Genomic DNA, 24801 nt, shown 5'->3' with positions numbered 1-24801 from the left:
CATTTCCATGCGCTGCTCTGGTTCACCAGAAGCGGCTTAGTCATGCTGGCCACATGACCCGGAAGCTGTACGCCGGCTTCCTCGGCCAATAAAGCGAGATGAGCACCGCGACCCCAGAGTCGGTCACGACTGGACCTAATGGTCAGGGGTCCCTTTACCTTTAAGGTGCCACAGGCTGAATACCCAACATACATTTAAAGCTTTCCCTAAAGAATCCTGGGATGTGTAGTTTAAGCGGGCTAGGAATTATGGCTCTGCGCGGGGAGGGGATGGGACTTTGATATAAAGCTTAAGTCCTTTATAAAAGCGCTTCGAACCTAATGAGGCGAGTTGCTTTTGTTGCGAAAGATTGCTAAGCACAGCCACCGCTCCCAAAACTGAGGCAACTTCCGTGCTTTTCTCACACCAACTGCACTGTTGCTTTGCTGATCTTGATTGCGCAGCAATCTCTTGCGCACACCCGGAAACAGGGCGCTTCTTGCTGTTGCTGTTTTTGGCCCCACAGGCCGGAAGAGGCCGCACATCTTTACAGGCGGAGCAGCGGCTGCGCGCGGAGGAAGGCGCTGCCCAGGCGGGAACTCCGAAAAATGGCGCAGCGCCGCCGGTCGGGCCAGAGTCGCTCTTTCGAGGTCTGGGGGCTGTTGCAGCCGCTGAAAACGGAGGAAGGAAAGGCGGCTCCCGAGGACGAAGATGCAGAGAGCGACGAGGACGACGACCCGGACCCGGAGGGTTTCGAAGATGTTTTCGGTGGCGCGAACCAGCAGCCGCTTCACAGACCAGCGCGCAAGACCCGTAAGGAGCCGGAGGAGGCGCGCGCCTTCGCTCCCTTGCGCGCCTGCCTGCCTGCCTGCGTGGCGCAAGTCCCTGCGGACCCGCTGGGCAGGCCTCGCCCTCCTCTTTGCATTTGAGGAGACGCTTGGCCAGGCTGGGACTAGCAGTCCGAGGGGCAAGGACCCGAAACTTGTGTTCAACTAGTGTAGCTGGAAGAAACAGGGAAACGCCTCTGCATTAACAGGAAACAAACCCCACGCCTTTTAGGAATAGAAATGCTTGGCGTTTGTGTGTATTTCACTTTTTAAACCACTTTAGGTGCTAACACAAGCAGCAGCAGCACCTCGGACTTGTATGGGCGTCCGAGGAAACTTTTCCTAGTGGTGGGGAGACCAGTAAAAGGCTGAAAGGGAGTACTGTAGTTGGAATAGTGCCTGTATCTTTGCCTCATATTTCAGGTTCTACAAATGGTAGAAACTTTTGGGGTTTTTTAAAATGAAAACTGAATCGAGGGGTCAGGGTGGAATTGGAGGGGGGCAATTGCCCACCCATGCTGTGTGTGAATGAATCGCCGTAGTTATTTTTACATTTAACGTCATTATGAGAGTGTGGTATTTACTGCATTTCAGTTACCTCAGACCTTTCTCCACACCCATTCTTGCCAACTCATTGTTGCATCCAGTGCTATTTTTCTAGAGAAAGAGGTGACGGAACTTCGTTCTCTTAGAATGGCAACGGTGCCCACTTGAGAGATGCTGCCGGAACTGAGTTCTGGAGAGCTGGAAGGGGGAAAAAGCCCTGGGTGCATCTGCTGAAGTGAATCCTAGCCCACAAAAGCTGCTGCTGTAATAAAAGTGGTAGCCTTTCAAGTGTTTGTTTACGTTGCAAAAGACTTAATTGCTGATTTGTTATTTTTTCCCTTGCAGTTCAAGACTGTAATACTATACACACTTAAAAGAGAGCAAGTCCTATTCAACTGCATGGGACTCCCTTTTGCATAGTCATGTATAGCGGTTGCTCTTCTTCCTGATTTTGCAAAGTGTTTGCCAACAAATGCAGAACTGATTCTGTGGCCTGTCTTCATTTCCTAATTCCATTGTTTCTAGTGGGCACTTTGCTTTTGGAAGTGCTTCTTGCAGTTATCTCCCACTCTTTTCTCAAAGGAGCTCAAAGTGGCATACTTTGTTCTCCCCATGTGAAGTACGTTAGGCCAAGAGGTATCAGTTGGCCCAAGGCACTCAGTGAGTTAGATGTCTTACGTTCAGCTTGCACTTCTGCTGCCTTGGAAGGAGCAGTTGGGGACTCTGTGAGATCTGGGTTCAAATTTCTTGCTGTTAAGGCTCTACATAAGCAGTGAGAGTAATGATTAATGGTTCTCTCTGTACTCATTTTGCCCACGCAACAACCCTGTGAGGTAAATAAGGCTGAGAGGTAGTGACTAGCCCAAGGTCATATCATGAGCTTCATGGCTTTATTTCCTGGGGTAAAATCCTAAAAAAACCTTAACAGCTTCAATCCTAAAAAAAACTTTGGTTGGCCCTTTGGTCACCCCCATGGCCCTTCACTTCATCAAACCTGGTCCTCTTTGAAAAAAGTTTGGACGCCACTGGGATAAGTCCAACATTACACCATACTGTAGTTCAAGTGTACCTTTCACTCAAGTGTGGTACGTACATACATACATACATTCCTTTTCATGAAGAAAGCACAATCCATACAACATTAATAGTTAAATAAATAGTTGTTTGGGATGTGCGTGGAAGTAGCCTTGAACTTTCATATGTTTCTAGTTACTCAGGGCTCTACACAGCTGGCCTTTGTGGTAAACACAAACTGTAGAACTGTTTTTTGGTGAGCACAATCTAGGGGAGATTGTTTATGAAAACAGACTATTGTACATCTTTTAAAAGCAAGCCAAGATCTGAATCTGTATTTCGACCCTGGCTTCTAACAAGCCTCAGTTCCTAGAGTTCTGAAGTAACCAGGAACATGGTTTGCTTAAAGATGAGTGTTTTGCATTTCCATGTGAGGAGAGGAGAGGAAGAGCATATGAGCCTGAGACCCATCTAGGCTTGTTCGTATACAGTCGTACCTTGGTTTTCAAACAGCTTAGTTCTTGAACGTTTTGGCTCCCAAATGCCACAAACCAGGAAGTTTGCAAACTATTTTTGGAAGCCGAATGTCTGACGGGGCTTCTGCGACTTCTGATTGGCTGCAGGAGCTCCCTGCAGCCGATCAGAAGCTGTGCTTTGGTTTTTGAACGTTTTGGAAGTCAAACGGACTTCCGGAACGGATTCCGTTTGACTTCCAAGGTACAAGTGTAATGGGAAACCATGATTTCAGGTTTTTCTGAGTTGGTCCTATATGTGAGAAAAGTGGAAGTCAGATATTAAGAGAATAATTGTGTTTAGCCTGTAATTTTGCCTCATGTATTTGGAAGGTTACTTCTTGCAAAACTGATTGCCCTTTTATGCACAAATCTTTTCTGCATTCCAGCAATTATTGGTGGAACCTGGGTATTCTAGGAAAGCCTATATCTGAGCAGACCACCCCCATGCCATATCATTGACTGTTTTTAAAAAACCCGCTAGAAATAATATTGTACCAGTGCATTTGACTATTGTACTGACAATCCTTTTCTAAACCATTTCAGTTATAATTCAGGAGGAAGCATCCCAAAAGACATACGAAGTGACTGGACGGTTTCCATTGGTTGATCCCTGGTGGAAAGTGAATGCCAAACTTACGAAGTCTCATTCAAAGTACTATATGAAGAGCTACCCATCTTATTTTCTGCAGCCTGAAGCAGGGAAAGATATTATTTCACTGTTCTTTAGAGAATGTGATGTCCCACCATTATTTAAAGATGCATTCTTTGAATGGTTTCCTGAAGAGTCTTCTCTAAACTTTGCACATCTTGAACAAACACTGAAACAGTTTCAGGAGTCAAAACTTCAGGAAGGAGCGATGTCTACAAATACCCAAAGTCAACCTTGTACAGATACCAAAAACTTTAACATTTTTCATTATGTTAAGGAGTCATGTAAGTATAACTATGTAATACTCAATTGTTTCTTATTATAGTGGCTACTTCACTGTTCTTAACTTTATATGGAGATCAGATAGGAATTCAGGTTTTTTAATATGTTTATAAAGTGGTAGTGATAGACTTCAGTATCATTCTTCAAACTGTTCTTTTTTTAAAGGAAGTATTTTTATGTTAAGATCTAAGTGTAGGCCTAAGAATGTGGCCATTACCACATTTAGGTTAACTATAAGGAAAACAATGTTTTGTAACAATTTCAAACATTATATCAAGGGCTAAGGAAGCTGTGCTTGTCGATAAGGAAAAACAATCCAGAATCTATGGTTGGGCAAAATGATTTTTCTATCAGCTGGGGGGTGGGGCCAATACTTTTTAAGGGTTGCATTCCTTTCCATCATTTGCTCAGCGGCAGTGTTAGAAACTCAGATATATAAACTAGGTGCCAAATGGCCCCTTAAACCAAGGTCACAGTCACCAAAACAGAATGTCTAGTTGCCATTTTGGGGGCAAGACAGCTCTAAAGCCTTTATTTTCCAAATGATGGACTGACTGTGATTGATTGTAAGTTAAACAACCTGGCTAGTTCATTTTTAAAAAAATAATATTTATTAATAGTTTCAGAATTATAGAAAAAAAAGAAAAAAGATAAAAAACCACTGCAATACATAAAAAAGAGAAAAAACGCAAAAACCAATACAACAATACAGCAAAAAGATAAAAAAAGAAAAAAGGAAGAAGAAAAAAAACAAATCCCAAATTACATATCTTTAACTTCCATTTGCTTGTTTCATTGACCTCCTCACACCTCCCTTTTTGTATTCTAATTTAGTTAGTTATTTTAGCAAATTCTTTCCATCTTTCTCAATTTTTGTTAAAAATTTATCTTAACAATTTAACCTAATAATTAGCTCAACTCATCCTTTCCATCTTTCCCCATATTCTGTTATTCAAATTACCTTAATTTATTTAACCTTATCTTACCATAAAATACCTTGAAGCTTGAATCTTAGTTCTCAAATATACATAACTCCTGATAACATTTCTGCTAGAGTCATATAGTTTCATTCCAACATTTTCCCTAATATTCATTGATTTTAAGCTAATTCCCTGAATAAAAAATTTTCTTTATAAATTTTCTTCCCATCTTCATCCAACGTCTCTTCTTCCTGGTCTCTGGTCGTGTCAGACCTTACTGTCCATTCCATCTAGTCCATCAACCTGGAAGTCTTATGTCCGAGGCCCTTAAATCTCTTCCATGTCCCTTCTGCAAATTTTCTTCTTCTTGTTTATACTTGCCCTTTTCTTTGTCTTTTGTTGGTCTCTTTCTTAATTTCTTTCCTTTCTCATTGAGGAGTGGGTCTCTGGGGGGTTCCAACCCAAAATTGTCTCCATCTCCCTTCATCAAACCCGCCCATTCCCCACAGTCCCACTCCCCACAGTCATCGATGTAATCCAAAAAGTATTTAAAAGCATATTTCAAGGTCTCTCCACATTTAGGAACCTTCTCAGCTCCAGACTCCCCCTGGCCCACTCCAACTTCAAACTTCAATGACAGCGGCTTATGCTCCTGTAGGGCCTCGGGTCTCTCCATTTGTATTATTTGAGGTGCATCCGCATCCTCCTCCATTCTCTTCTGCACTTGCCCAGTCAGTACAGGATCATGAGTTGGTCCCTGGATGGTTTCTGTCTCAATGTTCCCTGTTTGTCCACAGTTATTAACCACAACAGTCATCAAGTCCATTTTCTCATTCATCAAATCCATCTTCTCCTGTATCTGTTCCAGCAAGGCACTTGTCTTGCATAAAGCAAGCGCCCAATCTTCATCCCAGCTCATCTTTATTCAAGGTCAAAGAAGACTGTTCCCACGATCTTAATCTCACAGCTGTTGAGTCCTCAAGTATTCTACAGCAACAATTTAACAAGCTCCCTCTAGAGGAGACAATTTCTATTTGTATCCTTTTTTTTAAGGCAAGTCCCACAAAGGAAAATTACTTTCATTTTTCAAATATTTTTCAGATATTTTGTTTCTTTAGAATGCAAAAGGCAACATTGGAATCATTTTATTTCTCTTCTTTAGCTATCTGTCAAAATATTCCATTCACAGTCAATGAACCTCTCTGACTATTTCTGTCTCTGACACCCCGTTCCCAGGTTAGAGACGGTGGAAACTTATCCTTCTTCACTCCCTCTCCTGCAGGGGTTAAAAAAAGCCCCCCCCCTTTTTCTCCTGCTTCCAAGGGGGTTTCAGTAATTCTAAATGAAGGAAATTTAGACTTTTTTAACAGCTTTCCAGGCTTTAGCTTACAAAGTTTTTGCTTTAGTCTATATACAAAAAGCGGAAGGCGGACTTCCTGTTTTGAACCTTCCCGCTTCGATACCAAATTAAGATATTTCTTGATCCAATTTTCTGTTTCTACTCACGGGTACTTGTTTTAAATCCAATTGTCCACAGGAAAAAGTCAGCGCTCTCCGGCAATGGCTGTGCGGCTTCACTCCGTGAAAATAGCAATCAGCAGCACCGCGCCACACACCCCACTTCGCTCCGGTGCCCCGAAATGGGGTTCCCGGTGAGTAGGGGGGGCGCTCCTGGTGCCCTGCCGAACCCCACGTTCCCAGGCTTCCTCTGCCTGGGATTTCTAGCGAGTCCCCACCTTTGCCGCGGTGGGAAGACCCAATTTCCACGGAGCCCGTTCCTCCGGTCAGAGGAACTCTGACATTCACCGATGGTGCTGAACTGGAAATCCAACCTGGCTAGTTCAGATGACGACCTTGAGCCTAGTCATTTAGGGCTTTAAAAGGTTAGCACCAAGACTGTGCTGTGCTCAGAAACATACTGGGCTGCCAATGTAGATCTTTTATGACTGGTATTATATGGTCCCAGCGGCCGCTCCCAGTCACCAGTCTGGCAGGTGTGTCCTGGATTAGTTGTAGTTTTATTACTTTAAAGGAATTTTAAAATAATAATATTTTAGAAAATTATTATTACTTTAAAGGAAGTGTAAGTACATGCCTTTGGATACACTTCAGTAGCAGGGTCACACTATGCTGGCTGTTCCTATATTTACATTCAGAACATACCAGGCACACACAAAGAATGAGTGAAACTCTGCTCATAGCTACTCTTGAGTTTCCAGGAGCCACAACTCTCTTATACTGGCTTGTTGAGTGACTGTATTCAGATGCCCTGTGCTAAAATTGGCTTGGTTCAGATATAAACTGCCTTGGCTTATTAAATTGAGAAACGCATGCACCTGTGCCTTCTGTCATTTTGTTGGCCTTCCCTTTTCCTTTCTCGGCACACAGCAGTTACGGACTCCCTGGATTAATTAAACAAAAGTTTCCCGTTGCGTCTTGAACCAAGAAACGGTAGTTCCCAGGTTTAGAACAAACTTGGATCTGAAACAATGTCAAAGTGCTGTTTCAGATCCTGGTTTGTTCCAAGCCTAATCACTACAATTTTGGCTATTTTTAGTTATCCCTGGAAGTTTTGAATTGCATCATGCTAATGTAGAAGGAGGCAATGCAAGAACTCAGTGTGAGGGTGCACAGGACTTACTTATAACTTGACTTAACAAGCCAAGATACTTTACATTTGAACCAAGAGTTGGCTAATATTTTCAAACAGTGTCCCAACTCATTCATAAATAGCAGCAGTTTGTTCTCGCTCTGTCTCGCTCTCTTTCTCTCTTTCAAAGCAGATGCTGTTTTCTCGGCTTCAGAAATCTATGTAAGCTACCACAAAGTAAGAAATGGATGACAAATGTCCACAGGATGGATTCAAAGGTGCCTCTAATGGAGGAAGGGTACCTTTGATTCCAACCCAATGTAGATGAGATTGCAGTGTTTGGAACTACTTTCAGTAACTGTACATGAGGAATCTTTAGCCATGCTAAATTGAACTTGCAGTAAAACATACTGACTTCGATTTTTTTTAAACAGATTTTTTTTGTATCTTGGTTCCACAGTTGCAGGGAAAGCTGTACTAGTAGCCTTGTCCTTTCCAATTATATTGGAATTAATGCCGCTGCTTCTGCCACGAGCTGTTTCTTGTTGCATTGAAAAGTTGGACTGGAGCAAAATACACGATGAAGATTATATATTGACAATATTGGATGAGATCTTGAGGGAAGAGCCATGGAAACTTGGATTCGGAGAAGTAAGAAACTAATATTGTTGCCTGGGCAGCCCAGGACCCCCAGACACACGGCTCACCTTGGTGCTGCTAACACAGACGTTTGACTTGGGCTCCATTGTCTCTCGAGACAGACGGATGCCAACGAAAAAGCATAATAGGATGGTAGTTCATTTGATAATGGGACTCAGTTTTTCCCCTTAATAACTTATAACTCAAGTCAGCTGAATTGTAGTCATACTGTACTACAATAGATTTTAAAATGGCTTCAACAAGATTAGATGTAATGAAGAACGCCATGTACAAAAGCTAGCTTTGGGATTTTTCCATGCTTTTGCTGGAATTTTGGGGCAAGGATGCACACCTGGTGCTCTTACCAGATGTTCTCATGAGACTGTGGATCTGTGCATGAACAAAACGGGCGTAAGGCAGGTCTCCCTTGTCTCCCTTAGCAGCTGACTTTCCTCCGTTGAAGCAAGCAGCTACAAAGGGAGAGACTGGGTGTTTTCTTCTTTCTGTTGCATGAACCAAATACCGAAGTTGTTGGAAGAGCAAAGTTGCCTTCTTCCCTGAATACAGTTTGGCCTCTCTAAGCAAAGACCTAGTTAACAGGAAAGAGGAAACGAGGTCCTCACTTCATCTCTCCATTATCCTTATGGCAAGATACCTCAGTTTCTTTTAGTACAGCTGGGTTGCATTCTAATCCAAAGAGAGAGAAGAGGCTTGATTTGCACCAACTATAAAGTTGTTTATTTAAAAGTTTCATTAACTGCTTAATATTTTCAAAATCCCTAATCAGTCTACAATGCGCACACACAGACACCAATATCACTAAAACCCAAACTGCAGCCTAGAACCAATAAAACAGCAATAATAAAAGGCTATAGAAGCCAATAAAACAGGAATTGGGGGATTCAGACACATAAAACAGGGTCCAGCTTTATGAGTCAGGGAAGAAGGGCCTAGAAAAATGATGCGTTTACAAGCTATATGAAGCAACTGATGGTTGCTGCTTCACTTATGGCAGAGGGCAGGGCATCCCATAATATAGGGGTAATAGCAGAAAATGGCCACTCTATGATGATCTGTAGGATGCAGGGCTACGAGTAGAATTTCCCCAGGTGATCTAAGTGATCTTACAGGTCTATACATGGACATTACAGTCTTTCAGGTAACCTGGTGCCAGGATGCTCAAGGTTTTATGTATTTAACAATACCTTGAAGGTGGCCCAGAAGCTGATCGGCAGCCAGTGCAGGTCCCTTAGCACAGGTGCAATATGTGCACATCAAGGTGCTTCACTCAGCAACTTGGCTGCAGCATTCTGCTCCAGCTGCAGCTTCCAGGGAAGCTCCACGCATAGTATAGCACATTACGGTAGTCCAACCCTGAGGTTAGTGGTGCATCAATCCCAATGGCCAGGGAAAAGTCAAGTTTGGTATGCCAGCATAAGGTGATAACGGGCACCGTTTGTCACAGGGGTCACCTGAGCCTCCAGTGACAAAGATGGATCTTGGAGCACCCCCAAAACTATGCACCTGTTCCTTCGGAGGGAGTGCAACCCTGTCCAAAACAGGGGAACTCCTAGACTTGGGCACTGCTCATCCGCAGAGTCTCTATCTCAGGCATAGGCAAACTGGGCCCTCCAGATGTTTGGGGACTACAACTCCCATGATCCCTAGCTAACAGGACCAGTGGTCAGGGATGATGGGAATTGTAGTCCCCAAACATTGGAGGGCTGGGTTTGCCTGTGCCTGCTCTAAACAGGATTCATTTTTGCTTTGTAGGCCTTTCAGCTCACTACTATACCCAGGCACTAGTTTAGAACAGTCACACCCTCTCCTGATCCAGGTGTAGCAGCGAAATACAGATGAGTATCATCATACCGTATACTTGCTAATGGTAGAATTGATGTGACAAGTCCTGCAGCCTACTTTGGGCTTCCCTGACCATCTGTGCACGCAGTTTGTACTTTGTGTCTGCCACCCTAATTCCAGCATTCTTAGCTAGCTTAACAAAGTCCTTGGAGCTGTTCCCAACCAGTCTTCCTCTTGTTCCTCTGCTCATTAGGTTTTTTAAATTTTGGTGAATACTAGTTTTTAGCTGTTGCCGTTCTGTCCCCAGTTGGAAACGATAGGACTTAGGGCAGGATCCATTACAGTAGTTCCGTTAGTGCAAAGACTTCTGGGTTTTTTCCCCTTCTGCCAACCCTCTGAAGCAGATGGGTTGGAGTTGGGCAGGAGAGCGAAGGGAAGTCTTTGTACTAATGGACTACTTCGTTGCATACCGCTCTTAATGTTTTGGCCGACATTGGAATTGGCTTTTGGAATTTCTGTTGAACTTGCTTGCTTTGGTTGAAAATAGTGCACCAAAGCTGATGGAAGGTTGCATGCCTTCTAACTGTTAAAAATGCCACGTGTCAAAATAACAGGTTTTGCTTTCTCTGAAAGATAATGAAAAGAGAGCTGCATACTTACTTTGGTGAAGCATCTTGGAAGGCCATACGCGAGTGCACACATATTCTTGAGAAGATTCCCGATTTGCAGAAGAATGCACTAATGGTATATGAAAAGCTCAAACAGAGCTGTGCAGAAATGGGACATACATATGAAGAACAGCATGAACTGACACGTATGGTATCAGAGAATATGCCTGTGGAACATGCCTGGGAATCGATTAAATTTATGAAAGATGAAAAAATTGTGGTTACTGAGAAAGAGCTTGTTTTCCTTCCCCATTTGTTCAATTCTGAAAAGCAAATTGCAACTTCTGTACGCGAGCTCAGAAATAAAACCCCATGGCGGCTGCGTGCCGATCCGAAAAGGGTACTTAATAGAAGTGCACATGCAACTAACTTGAGAGACGTATTTGCTAAGAGTGAAATAAATGATGAGGAACCTTGCGCAATGGACCAGAAGGAGCCTGGCAATTCCTCAGGTGTGGAAGAAAACTCTAACCATGATTCCGACTTTGAAGAACCCGAGAAGGAATTGAAACGCAAAGTAGAAGTAGATCCAGATCAGGAACGTGCTATAGAACTGATCTGTTCCAATCCAGTGACGATCATAAGTGGGAAAGGTGGTTGTGGGAAAACAACAATAGTTACCCACCTTTTCTGCTATCTAAGTGAGGGAGAAAATACAGAAGTTATAAATGCCTGTAAAGATTTTGAAGCAGACCTCGATGCATCTGAAGAATGGAAAACTTTTGGCCATGCTTCCAACATGATTCAATGCAGAAATGAATCTTTAAACGTTTTATATACAGCACCTACAGGGAGGGCAGCTTCTCTCTTGTCTGATAAAACAGGACGACCTGCTTATACTCTGCATCAGGTAGGAATGATTTTTAAAACCGTTCCAATATTCTGGTAGTATAATCATATGCATTTCAGTTTACTAATCTGAATACAGTGGTGCCTCGCAAGACGAAAAGAATCCGTTCTGTGATTCTCTTCGTCTAGCGGTTTTTTCGTCTTGCGAAGCAAGCCCATTGACGGATTAGCAGATTAGTGCTATTAGCGGCTTTTAGCGGCTTATCTGCTGATCGGATCAGCTGATAAGCGGCTTAGCGGCTTAGAAAAAGGGGGGGGAGGGGAAAAAACCAGCAGGAACTCGCAATACATTGTCATCTTGCGAAGCAAGCCCATAGGAAATTTGTTTTGCGAAGCACCTCCAAAACGGAAAACTCTTTCGTCTAGCGAGTTTTCCGTCTTGCGAGGCATTCGTCTTGCGGGGCACCACTGTATTATATTTGGCATTATTTGAGAGAACTGAAACTATTGTGATTCTCTAAAAGCTGCTGTTCTTCATGTCATTTCCAAAAAGGCCTTCCAGCTTCAAACCATGGTTTCCTATTGTAGTTTGAAGGGCCAAGTGCAAACCATACTTTGCTGCTTTAGACCTCATAGCAAACTATAGTCTGAGCAAACCCACGACTCTGATGCTCCAAACCATTCTTTGAAGGAATGCTAATTTTAAATTATGGGATTTTTTTGCTTTTGTTTTTTAGGTTACCTACAGTTTCTCTAAATGGAGTGAAAGTAAACGCAATCCATGGAAATTTTCTTCAGTAAATGTCTTGGTTGTAGACGAAGGAAGTATGGTTCCTGTGAGAATGCTTAGCAGGGTTTTACAACTCTTGTTGGACCATGCCCGGCTGGCGAAGATTATTATTCTGGGCAAGTGTAAAGCTTTGGTGAACAATGAAGACAAATTCGAAATGAGCTATATCCATGCAAGATAATAATAATTATTATTTATGTATTTATTCATACATACATACATACAGGGAGGGGGGGAAAGTATTTGATCCCCTGCTAAATTTGCCTGTTTGCCCTCTGACGAAGAAATGCCCAATCCATAATTTTAATGGTAGGTTTATAGTAGCTGTGAGAGGCAGAATAACAACAGGCTTTATCCAGTAGAGCTCTTCTTAGGTCCTTACAGGCTGCTCAGGATGAGCTATTGTGCCAACACACACACACACAGACACACGCAGACACACAGAGACACAGAAGATTCTTGCCATATTAATTTGGACTCCCAACTTGGGGAGAGCTATAAGAGACGGGGGGGGGGGGGAGAGATGCTTACTAAGAAAATCACACAATATCGCTTCTGAGCTGGTACTGCCTTTGCTGTACTTTAGACCGAAGCAGTTGGGTTGATGTGTTCTTCTATATCACGGTAAACAGATTTGGATACTGGAGAGTCTTAGGCGTGCGATAGAGATGCAATAAATAAAATAATGATGACAGTGCAGCTAATTTTGTTAAATATAACTTTGTACTTCGTTTAGGTGATGTTAGGCAGTTACCCAGCATTGAGCCTGGTAATATGCTGGCCGATATTTTTGAGAGCCTTCAGTCAAGGGGCTGGTCTATAGAACTGAAAACTAATCACAGGGCTGAGTCACAGTTAATTGTGGATAATGCAACAAGGTAGGGATTTATTTTTTTGAAGAAAAAAAATGTGGGGCTGCTGCCTCTGCTTATGGCGCTTGCCAACCCCCCACCTTGCTGCCAACCCCCCACATTTCACCCAGACCTCCCTATCTCCTCACGACCTGCCCCAATCCTAAGATCCCTGCTGCCTCTGCCACTCACAGAATAGAGGTGAACGACCTCTCTCCTCTTTTTGCCACGATGCTGCCCGCTTCTTCCTGTTGGTGGCTGTGTGAAGAGGAGAAAGTCCGCTGCCTCTTTGTCCCCCTCTTCTTTGTGAGCAGCAGTGGCAGCAGGATCGGGGCCATTGTGACGGGAGAGGGAAGTGCTTGAAGGCCTGCAGACCTGTCTGGGCTGCCTGCCTGCTTGCTCCTTGCACCCGCTGGCTCACCGCAAACTTCCCTCTCTGTATTATGTGGACATGCAAGTGCGCTGTCAGGTGGTGGTGACTCAAGAGTCATGGGAAGGCTTGCTTGTACCACACGCCAGTGTGGTGTAGTGGTTAAGAGCAGTAGACTCGTAATCTGGTGAACCGGGTTTGCTTCCCTGCTCCTCCACATGCAACTGCTGGGTGACCTTGGGCCAGTCACACTTCTCTGAAATCTCTCAGACCCACTCACCTCCCAGAGTGTTTGTTGTGGGGGAGGAATGGAAAGGAGAATGTTAGCCGCTTTGAGACTCCTTAGGGTAGTGATATAGTGGGATATCAAATCCAAACTCTTCTTCTTCTTGCTTGCTTGCTGTGCCATCCTGCTCACATGTGCAGCTTCACTTGCCCTCCTTGCTGTTGTCATGTGGTGGCCATGCAGACTGCGCCATGACAACTTTCTCCTCTTATACAGGAAGATATCTGATTGCCGCAACCTGCTCTATTCTCCACAGCGATATTTGAGTTGTGTGTGTAGCACTGGAGTTTCTGTTGACCTTCTACCTGGAGATGTGTAACATGCTTAGAAAGCTTAGCCTATCACTGTCACATTTCTGTCTAGGAACAACGGGGTGGGGTGGGGGGTGGGGAAACCCAAACCTTTTGAATATTGTTGGTGTGTGGGTGTTCATGCATGTGTGGACACTTGTACAGTGGTACCTCGGGTTACATACGCTTCAGGTTACATACGCTTCAGGTTACAGACTCCTCTAACCCAGAAATATTGCTTCAGGTATAAGAAACATTTGCTTCAGGGTGAGAACAGAAATCGTGCTCCGGCAGTGCGGCAGCAGCAGGAGGCTCCATTAGCTAAAGTGGTGCTTCAGCTTAAGAACAGTTTCAGGTTAAGTACGGACCTCTGGAACGAATTAAGTACTTAACCCGAGGTACCACTGTATTTAAACACAGCCTCCTACTTGAAACACTTCCCATTGTTTGTTTGAAATTTAGTTCCGCATTTGGGACAAACCGAACCTAGTTCTTTTGGGAATGCATGGTGTGATAACTATACATAAACATATTGTGTAATGGGAGGGTGCAATCTGTATAAGTTATTGTGTATGAAATGAAATTATGGTTCTTCGCTTAAAAATTAAATGATGTTGCCCATAAGGAAAACAATCCTGTCGTGGGCAGCATGAGACACTTTCGTTACTTTGTTTTGGATGCAGGATCTCTAAGCGGATATACCCAGAGTTTGATGAAGTGCTCAGAATGTCGGAAGAGACCAAAACGTGGGCAGTGCCAAGTGCTGAGAAGAAATTTATTTTTGTTGTTTTACCTCCTGGAGATGCCGGTCACTGTGAGTTTCAAACTTTCGTAATAACATTTCTTAAATGCTGCACAATATCCAATGCATGCTTTATTGCTGCAGATTTAGATTTAGCTACTGGGTAGCATAGGTATAGGATGCCTTCCGCCTTGCACGGTCTAATTAATTTTTTTTCTTTGTCATGGTTTACTGACACACATTAAATTCCCAAAGCAAGGCAGCATGCGCTGAAACAGCTGAGGCACAGCAAATCTACCTTCTTGCATAAGAAATGCCACCTACTCCAGCAGTTTTGCATGCTATCAACCACCAGGTGCTGTGTAGACCTCACTTTAGTACCCAGCCACCTCGGGCACAATATCCATGATGTACTTAACTGGGATGGCTTATCTCCCTTCCTTGACCAAGCACAGAGCAACTTCAACATTGCACCGGATGCAATTAGATTTGTTGCAAAAGTTTTTGGCCTAGCAGGCCGAATCATTAGCTAGCCCCAGGGCAGGTGGGTCTGACAATCTACCTCTTGGTCACCTGACATCATTATGACATCAGGCAATTGGCAGGTGGTTTGTTCCGCCCACTTAACAGTAACACCTCGCATAAGAGCTTTCCATGCACCACACAGCCAGCTGGGAATTGCAGCAAAAAGGACTTGGCCAGTCTGGCGTTTCTCAAAGCAGTGAGAATAGGACTGCATTCTGCAGGAATTGGCTGAGTGATTGACAACCCCACAGGGACTGGTGCTGCCAGTCCTGCTGCATCTCTTACCTGTCTTGCACTAGGCATTAGACGTGGGGCAGGTGGTCATGGTTTTGCCAAAACAGCCTCCTGGGCCAAATTGGGACTTGTTCTGGGCCACATTGGGCCTGTGGGCTAGAGGTTCCCCACCCCTGCCCTAGAGCTTTGTGAAACTTGTCTAGCCTATCCTAAGTTGTTGATAGGCCAGGGGCGGTCTGCCTCTTCGCCCAAGTGCCTCACACGCACTGGGATGCCCACCCACTCTCGCTTACACACACATACACAGTGGGTGCAATGGGATATAAATGATTTTCATTGTATTCCTTCCCTGTTGTTTGGTACTGGCAATCACACTTTCCCCAGACAGCCAAAGCCTTGTAAGTGGAGATTTTTATCTGCATTGGATTAGAAATTGCGTGTGTGCTGTTTAAATTGCTTTGGGATGTTTCCTGGGAAATGATTCATAAGTGAAATAATAAATAGCTGTGTGGGCTGAGAGTAGCAGGGCTGTGATGGGGAGAGCCATTGCTGTGTACCTGCTTCCCTGACAGCTTTGCAAACACCCTTGCCAGCTTGACGGGGGGTGGGGTGAGTGCTGAGCAATCTTCAGTAGCCACAGGGAAGGCATGTGCAGGCTATAGCACAGCCCAGGGGCTGCAGTATTATGGCTCCTAGCAGTCAGTAACCAGCAATTTCACAGTGGACTGTAGTGGTTTTGGTTTCAGTTGCTTGTTCTGTAACCAGTTTTTCTTGTGTTATCAGATTTGCAGTATGCCATCGAAGCTTTGCTTAAATATGGGCCAGGACTCCAAGATCCTGAGCAGTCACAGTTCATTGCTTTCAGAAGGTAATAGCCATGTAAAGTTTTTAAATGTTTGACATTTTTATATGTGTTGGAAGCCGCTCAGAGTGGCTGGGGCAATCCAGCCAGATGGGCGAGGTATAAATAATAAAAATATTGTTATTGTTATGTGTGCAGATATGGGCTAACTTTGGCTGACCGTTGTAGAAAAGATACTGCCCGTCTGTCAAACATGGAGAAGCAATTGGGATTTGATTGCAGAATCACAGGCTTGCTTCCCCAGTTCCTTTGCATGTGGAGTCCCTGGGCTGACTGTTTTCAAAACCCCATTAGGAGTTAGCTCTGATTAGTGCTGAACAGACATAGTCACTAACAGCAACTGATGGCGGAGGTTGGAGGGGGTATTATTCTCACGAGAACCATTAGTCTTGTCTGCACTACCCAAATAGTTCACCAAGGTTTCAGACGGGGCATTCCCCTACTTTGAGACGCTGGGCCTTGAACTTGGGACCTTTTGCATGCAACGCAGATATTTACCACTGAGTTACAGCCCTTCCACTTTGCTGTCTTAACAATGGTTAAGGAAAGAACAGCTTTACATCTGTACCTTACTGTAGTGCCTTCAGCGAAACTAGAAGAGGGTAAACCAAATGCTTGCTTTCTCTTTATTTTCCAGTACTCTCTTGATTGGCACTATATATCATACTATCAAGATGCACCATCACATCTCTCTTTCCATTATGGTATATTGCAAGGATTTTTGTGTGTGTCTGTATAAAGCCAGTTTTTTAGAGTATTTCCGTCGTGTTCTAGAGTAACAAAAAAAGAGAGAGGACCTAGGGTTACCGTATTTTTCACTCCATAAGATGCACCTAGTTTTTAGAGGGGGGAAACAAGAAACAAGAAAGCAATGCAAAGCGAAGAGGCAGGAGCGCTCCGGCTATGCTCAAGAGGCTTTGCGTGGCTATCTCTGAAGCCAGGAGAGCAAGAGGGATCGGTGCGCACCGATCCCTCTTGCTTTCCTGGCTTCAGGGATAGCTGCGCAGCCTGCATTCGCTCCATAAGATGCACACACATTTCCCTTTACTTTTTAGGAGGGGAAAAGTGTGTCTTATAGAGAGAAAAATATGGTAATTTCTGCGCAAGGACTGCTGAGTCTGCAGAGCTCGCAACTGGCTTTCTCTCACAGAGCATATGAAATAAATTCTCTTGAGATGAGGCAAAACAGGAGTAGCGTTTACTTAAGCGATGCCCAAGTACACCCAATTATTCTTCCTAGGTCAATGAATGGTTGCCATTCACTTTGGTGGAGGAAAAACCCAAGGTGTTTGCATTTGAGGACAATGTTGCATAAATGGGGCAAAAGTTGTGTATTGCCTGATATCGGCAGTATGCACAGAGGAGGGAGAGGTATAGTGTATTGTATACAATTCCTACAGTTAATGGATCTTCATGTGTGCATTGTAAACCTATCATTATCATAGGTGTAAGGTGTGGATCACTGGTATTTTCCATTGGGCAGTGGTCTATTCTTAGACCATAATGGCTTAAGTCATAAATCATTCTCGCTCCTAGAGCATATATGTATTTCTGTCATTTATTGCAAACAGAGATAGCTACCCTTTTCTGTGACCAATCTGCAGTTCTTCTGCTTCACTTACTGCCCTCTGAGCTTTTGAGACTCTTAAGACTGACTGTAGCAGCTCTTGATATCTTCTCTTATTCCCACAGGACTCAAAGTACTCAAAGTAAGGATAAAAACCCTTACTTCAGCTGTTTCACCTTTTTCTTTGTGCCAGTGTTAATTGTTTAAGTTCTTTTCTGTCTGAGCAAATAACTCTGGAAGTGATTTACTGGCAGGGAGCAAACGTTTGCTATTTCACTAGCTGGTTAAAGCCAGGGACGGAAGATACTTGCCTTCTATTATTCTAAATCTATTGTATAAAATTCATAATTAAACTAATAAAGTTTTTTCTTCTTATCTTAGGAAGGACTGTGACATCATAAATGAAATCTGCTGTAAGCACTACTCAGGACACACAACGCGGTATGACATTTTTGAAGAGCTTTCACTGTATGATGTTCAAGGTTATCCCTAACCAGTGTTTGTGCTGTAAGGCGAGGTGAGGTAAGGTAAGGTAAAGTAAAGTAAAGGAACCCTGGACCATAGCTGTCAAGTGTCCCTTATTTGGCGGGACAGCCCCTTATCCCAGCGCCATGTCCCACTGCTGTCCCTTATTGATGAGGGCCGCTGGCTGGGCTTTCTGCCTTTGACTCAGAGGGGCTCAGAAGTTGAACATACCTGTGCCCGGAAAATCCCTTATTTTGGCTGCTGATCCCTTATTTTCGAGGCTGCTAGTCCCTTATTTTCAAATCTGTAAGTTGACAGCTTTGCCCTGGACAGTTAAGTCCAGCCAAAGGTGACTTGGGGTTGTGGCGTTCATCTCGCTTTCAGTCCAAGGGAGCCAGCGTTTGTCCACAGACAGCTTTCCGGGTCATGTGGCCAGCATGACCAAACCACTTCTGGCGCAATGGGACACCATAACAAGTGCCGGAGCACTTACAATATGGCTGTGTTCACCCCTTGGACTTAGGACATCACTCCAATGCTGTACTAAGCATGTCATGGGAGTCCCACTCACAACTGCGGTGTTTCTCACTGTGTGAAAAGGTCCTTATTTCTAGTGCTTTGTGTACTAGCAGACATTTGTAAAGTCCATAATCCATGAGTTTGCCAGCTTATTGACATGAGAACATTGTTTTTAAAATTGGGATGTGCTTGGATTTTTTATTGTTTTTAACTGCGTTCATAATAAACTGGAACGAAAGCCTAAGAAATATGCTTTTATTGTTTTCCCAGGAGGTACACTTTTTTTTAAAGCTTAGCTTTAATTGATGCAGCAAAGCTGGCAAATCTATTAGCAAACCTCCCAACATCCTTTCTTGCGTGTTCTTTATCAAAGCCAGGAAAATTACTTTGGGGAGCTGTTGGGCAGTCATTAATGCCATAACCGAAAGAGCGACTTGTTGAAACTTTAATTTAATTTAGACCTTTGCTTCAATTTGATTCAGAAACCATAAAAATCGGCTGGAATTTAGGCTTGGTGACAAAATCTGTTCCACAAAGAGTGCATATATGAAAGATCTTATCGCAATGGACTCCGTTACTTGCACAAAGAATGCTAACGGCGCTGGGAGTTCTGATCCTTGCACTTGCAAAGTCTGCTCAAGAAGGGAAGCTCGTCTCTCGGGTCGTGATGCTGATGCTGATGATGACCATAATAACAATTACGATGATAGGCGGTTGTGCAACGGAGAAATATTCTTCATTAAAGAGGCAAGTACTCTGTAGAATGATCAATGGATTTTGGAACTCTTCCTAGAAGGAAGAGACATTTCCCCCTGCCTTTCAGGTCACACATGAAAAGGCAGCTGCCTCCTTTCTTAGTCTGCGTCCATATTTCGTCGCTCAAAAATCTCGGAGTCACAATAGCAGAAATTGTGGCATTACAGTGGCCTGGTTTGCACGTTGTGGGACTTTTGCAAATGTGTACATTCCCAGGAAGGAGTTTGCAACCTTTTGGCTCCTGTGTTCTCTTTTATTCCAATTCCCTGCTGAATTCTTGTGTCATCCAAACCGGGACTTGTGGTTAAGCTACCTTTTCACTAGCCACAAGCTGTAGCCAAGGTTTGTTGTCCAATAACATGCCTATGTAGTTCTTTTCCGGGGAAGTTATTTGTTATGGTTATTATTTTTTGCTTTAAAGAAACCAAGCAGTAAAATCAAGCTTAATCAAGATTAATTGCAGCCAACCTCTAGACCATGACAGAGACGCAATGTACTGTACCTCAATATCATAGAAAGGTGTAAAAAAAGGGGCAATTGCTGATATTAAGTCATGGGGTTTTCTTTATGGAAGATCCTCTGCTTCTGTGATAGTGGATCTGGTGGGCCGTTATAAGTGGTAATTGTTTCAAAAAGGCTTAATTATGACAAGCCTTGCTATCAAAATCTAATTGGCGCTATGATGCTATGTGAGTATCCACTGGCTCAAATCTTCAATTGATCCAATAGTTGTTTAGTGGCAGAAAAAAACTTGTCATCAGCCTGCTTTTAGAAACTGAAAAATAAATAAATCTCTGTGCCTGATTCTCAGGTAAGGAGGCAACACTTAAATGGAAGGAGGCAGGTGAACTGGAAAACTTAACACATTTAAATAAAATGAGATGTGTGACTTCAAAGTACAGGAGGCTCAGGCAGTTCTCAGATGGGGCTTAATCTCTGCATCTGTGTTGTAATCAGGAGAATGTCACGGCTGGGTTCCTAGTGGAAGGACTGCTTGAAGGTAAAGGACCTAGCTGGCAAATCAGTGCTGTACTGAAAAGCAGTGAAATTGCATATTCTGTTTATAGGATAAGGAAGTCGATGGTCACCGTTTCCTGACTATTAGCATAACTGATGAACCTGAGTATGTCATGCATTACAAAGCCCTCCAGAAACACTCTAAGATAAAGCATGCCTGGGCCAGAACTATTCACACGCTTCAGGTAAGCTGTGGGGTCATTGCTGAAATACCATAATTCAAAACAGCAGCATTTATTTCTCAAAACTATCACATCTGTGAGATGGAGTTTAACTCTTCAGCTTAGAGGATTGTGGTAGAAAGAAGCTTTGATGAGAGCCATCACGTTGTCCTGGCCTTGCTGCAACATAAACTTGAGAAGCCAGCATCCATAGTAGAAAGTAACTTTTGAAATCTAGGAAGAGGTGTGTGTCTGCCAGTGTGGAAAAGTGAGAAGCCAAGAAGAGGCAAGACCTGACCACATGACTCAGAAACTTAACTTGTGCCTATATAGGAATTAGACAGAAATAATTTTACTTTAGTCCTGTCTATTTTTGTTTGTTGCTTCTCAGGTAGAAATTACAGGTGATGTCAATGGCTTTATTTAATTTTGTAAAGGAAAAAAATAAAATCTTGAAGCATTTAGACTCCTTAATTTATTGTAAAACTTTTAGAGCTGGATTTTGACTTAGCCATGTTAGAGTAACAAGTGGGATTTAAATTAGTCCTTATTAACTAAGACCTATTTCAGTGAACCTTTTCTATACATGGCTAAATCTGGACCCAACCGTAAGCATTTTTTAAACAGTTTAATTCAAGAGCTCTTTCTCAATATAATTTTCAGGGTTCTGAGGAAAATACTATTGTATATGTTGTTGGCGATGCATCTCGCCAGAATTGGCAGCATGTATACACAGCTATAACTAGAGGACGTTGCCGAGTCTATATTATTGCTGAAGAAGCCAAACTCCAAGCGGTCATTAAGAAAAAGAGTTTCCACAGGAAAACACATTTAAAAGCGTTCATGAAAGATGCACATTCCGAGCAAACATCACCTCAGAAGATCTGGCAGAGTCAGCAAGAGAATAACACGTGTGACGTTGCTTCTCATTCTGGAAATAATCAAGGGGAACCTGCTGTTTCTCTTAAAATGGAAGTTGACGATGCGGTTGTTGAACCTGCTGGTACTGCAGAGGAAACTTCGGGTGGACTCAAAAGGCAATGTACATTTCAAGATGTTTGCTCAAGTCCTTCAAAAGTATGTTTGGTAAGAAGCATTTATCAGTAGATAAGATACCGTATATAATATTTTATGCAGTGCGTTTATTTTCACTTGTAAGAATGCGTACCGATTACGCAAATTATAGTGATGGCCACCAGCTTGAACAGCTTTAAAAGGGGATTAGGGGAACTGATAGAAGGCTAAGGCTAGCGGTCGCTACTAGAGGGCTGTGTACTGCTCTCGGAGGCAGTATGCCTCTGAATATGCATTTGCTGTGGAACTTTGAGAACTGGATGTTGGACAAGCTAGGCCTTTGGTCTGCTACAGCAGAGCTTTTAAACTGAATTTATCTGGCCTCCTGTCAAAGCACTGACTAGGATTACTGCTACCCATTGGTGGGTGGGGGATACGATAAAGCCCAGCGAGAAAATTGCACTTTTAAGGGACCACGTCTTTTTGTAAATGCCATGTGGAGTAGTGGGTATGGCTCTGGTCATGTGAGAAATAGAATTGAATACTTACAGCTTGAGCAGCTCCCGGTCCTTAGCAAGCAGTAGATGCTATAAGGTTGACACCCACAGTTCTGTGTAGGTGGCAGTATGGGAGAGCACATTCTACCTCATCCCTAAGGCATCTACTTAAGACCCTTAAGCAGGAACCTGCACAGACTTTACATATCCCACCTTGGAATACCTTCCACACCAAACAGAGGCTGGGACATGGTTACCGCCCATAAAAGTTCCTTCTCATTTGGTGGCAGTGTGTAGCTGGAGACCACACCTTTGACAATAGTGCCTGCCATAGATTTTCACAGTCTACAAAGTACGCAGTGTAAATGCTCCTGTTATATAGTGTCCAAAGCCCAGGCTACTGCTCATGTTACCGTATTCTTTCTGTCCTTACTTAAAGCGATACTCCCCCCCCCCCCCCGCTATAAGCTTGGCCAACAACCAATGTTGTTTCCCCCCTGTTTTTGCTGTTTTGCAGGTAAAAGAAAACACTTCCCCGCTTGCAACTACCAAACTTCAAAGCTTGACACTGAAGAGTCCACATGCCAAGCAGCTTTTCCCACCCTAGCAAGTATATTCTATAACTAGATGTTTCATGCTCTACTACGTCTTTTCTTTTTTTAGAATATATTTAGATAGAACATACTTAGTGTTCGTGGAGGTTTTGCAGCTTCAAAGAGTATGACTTTTTACTCTGTTTTAACAAAAGTAATGCAGTTATATTTAAATACTTTTTCTAGCTTTTTAAAATTAGAGGGCCTATTTTTAAATTGTATATCTATATCTATATATATCAAGTAATTCTGGTTTGTACGCCTGTGTTTTAAGCGGCATTCGTTTCTAGTAAGTGCTGTTTGGCTTTTGTTTTCCTTAGGCAGTTAGATCAGGGGTAGGCAACCTTAGGCCCATGGACCAGTTAACCGGCCCACGAGCAACCCCTGAACCGAGCTGCCTGCTCTGAGTCCCCGTGCACTGCGCTAAATTGGGACACTCTTCCGCGGCTCTGGAAATCGCTTCTGTGCATGCCCAGATGCCGGAAATTGTATCTGTCCATGTCCGTGGCACCGGAAATGACTTCTACGCAGGCATGATTTTCGGTGTCTGGGCATGCGCAGAAGCCATTTCCGGCGTTGCGCTGTGCCTTTCTGGCCCACAGAGGTAAGCCTTCCCAACCCGAGTTAGAGAATGAATGCCTATCATCTTAACCCTGTTTGCTGTTCTTAATCCATTTTGGAATTTGAGAGCCAGTGTGGTGTAGTGGTTAAGAGCGGTAGTCTCGTAATCTGGTGAACCGGGTTCACTTCCCCACTCCTCCACATGCAGCTGCTGGGTGACCTTGGGCTAGTCACACTTCTCTGAAGTCTCTCAGCCCCACTCACATCACAGAGTGTTTGTTGTGGGGGAGGAAGGGAAAGGAGAATGTTAGCCGCTTTGAGACTCCTTCGGGTAGTGATAAAGCGGGATATCAAATCCAGTCCAAACTCAGCACTGTACTAATGCACACCCAACAGGCACTGTTTGTAACATTATGGGCTGCTTCTGCTCCACAATGCATTTCTGCATCTCGTAGCAGTGTTTTGAAGGTGTCTCCAGAGCAATTTCCTTCTGGTGAGGGTCGCTAACAGAATGCTCTGGCAGTGCTCTAATAACAGCAAAGCTAAGTTCTCCTTGTTTACAGAAGTTAAAATGATAGCTAGCTGCTATTAACTTCCGGGTTGGCAAGAAAGGGGGAGCAGAGGGAACTGAATTCCGTTCCCATCCCAAATAATTGCTTGACCAGAACCTTTTGCTGCTTGAAAGGGTTCCACAGGCATGCAGCGCATGTTTTACGTGGTGCTTCTTCATTCAGTTGCTATTATGCCTACAAGCTTCTGCTTCTAGATGTTTTGGTTAGGCTCACCGACTTCATAGAATCATAGAGTTGGAATAGACCACAAGGGCCATCGAGTCCAACCCCAAATAAATCACTTCTCGCAATAAAAGAGTCTCTGAGCAATTTACAATACTAAAACATGGTATTAAAAACAAACACATATGCACGTTTGACCCAATAGGCTGGGTGTAAACATTATACAGTGTGTGTTGTATTTCTGATCAACGGAAAGCTAAATGTAAAACCGGTGTACTTCAAAAGTTGAATCATGTTAGTTGTATTAAAGAGTATGGTGCATCGTATTTTTTGTTCTTTGAACATCTATTATTTCTTCTATAGAAGCTGTTCTGAGTCAAAGTATTTGCATATTCCGCACTTCTCAAAAGGTAAATGGTCATTCATGTTCACTAGCGCAAGGTTCCTTGGCCCACGTTTTGCCAACATCTCCTGTTTCCCAGCAACTCTGTGGAGTCCTCCCCCATTGTTCAGGAGGACGGAAGTAACAGGAAAGCCCCTTCCACAAGCTATCCTCATTCTTGCAATTCCCAGGATCAAATCCACTGTCTTTAAATAATTTTTATTTGATTTTTTTACAGTTTCCATACAAATTTTTGCAACAGGTTGAGTTCCCAGAAACCATACATAGACGATAAATACCATGCTATTAAAGTATTAAATTTGTACAAAAATACTTTAGTTTAATACTCCTTTGTTAACAAATA

The 24801-nt window shown here is 43.4% G+C and overlaps 1 protein-coding gene across 1 annotated transcript; it reads left to right on the top strand.

Moving 5' to 3' along the window:
• Positions 1-470: 470 nt before the first annotated feature.
• Positions 471-24381, top strand: HELB (DNA helicase B). The gene is made up of 13 exons (XM_081211887.1): positions 471-792; positions 3425-3814; positions 7783-7973; positions 10398-11282; positions 11959-12133; positions 12748-12889; positions 14492-14622; positions 16093-16177; positions 18120-18179; positions 19205-19469; positions 20546-20680; positions 21320-21742; positions 22685-24381. The coding sequence occupies exons 1-13, from the start codon at positions 588-590 to the stop codon at positions 22772-22774; spliced, it is 3177 nt and encodes a 1058-aa protein (XP_081068013.1). The 5' UTR covers positions 471-587; the 3' UTR covers positions 22775-24381.
• Positions 24382-24801: the final 420 nt, after the last annotated feature.

This window comes from Podarcis bocagei, assembly GCF_964188305.1.
Source record: "Podarcis bocagei genome assembly, chromosome: 10".
Classification (NCBI taxonomy): Eukaryota; Metazoa; Chordata; class Lepidosauria; order Squamata; family Lacertidae; genus Podarcis; species Podarcis bocagei.
This window is presented reverse-complemented; position numbering and strand designations above follow the sequence as displayed.

Excerpts from the sequence above, each read along its gene's own strand:
- HELB (XM_081211887.1), top strand. The coding sequence starts at position 588 with ATGGCGCAGCGCCGCCGGTCGGGCCAGAGTCGCTCTTTCGAGGTCTGG. Across the intron at positions 12,890-14,491 it reads ATTGTGGATAATGCAACAAG|GATCTCTAAGCGGATATACC; the intron begins GTAGGGATTTAT and ends TTTTGGATGCAG. Across the intron at positions 20,681-21,319 it reads GAACTATTCACACGCTTCAG|GGTTCTGAGGAAAATACTAT; the intron begins GTAAGCTGTGGG and ends TATAATTTTCAG.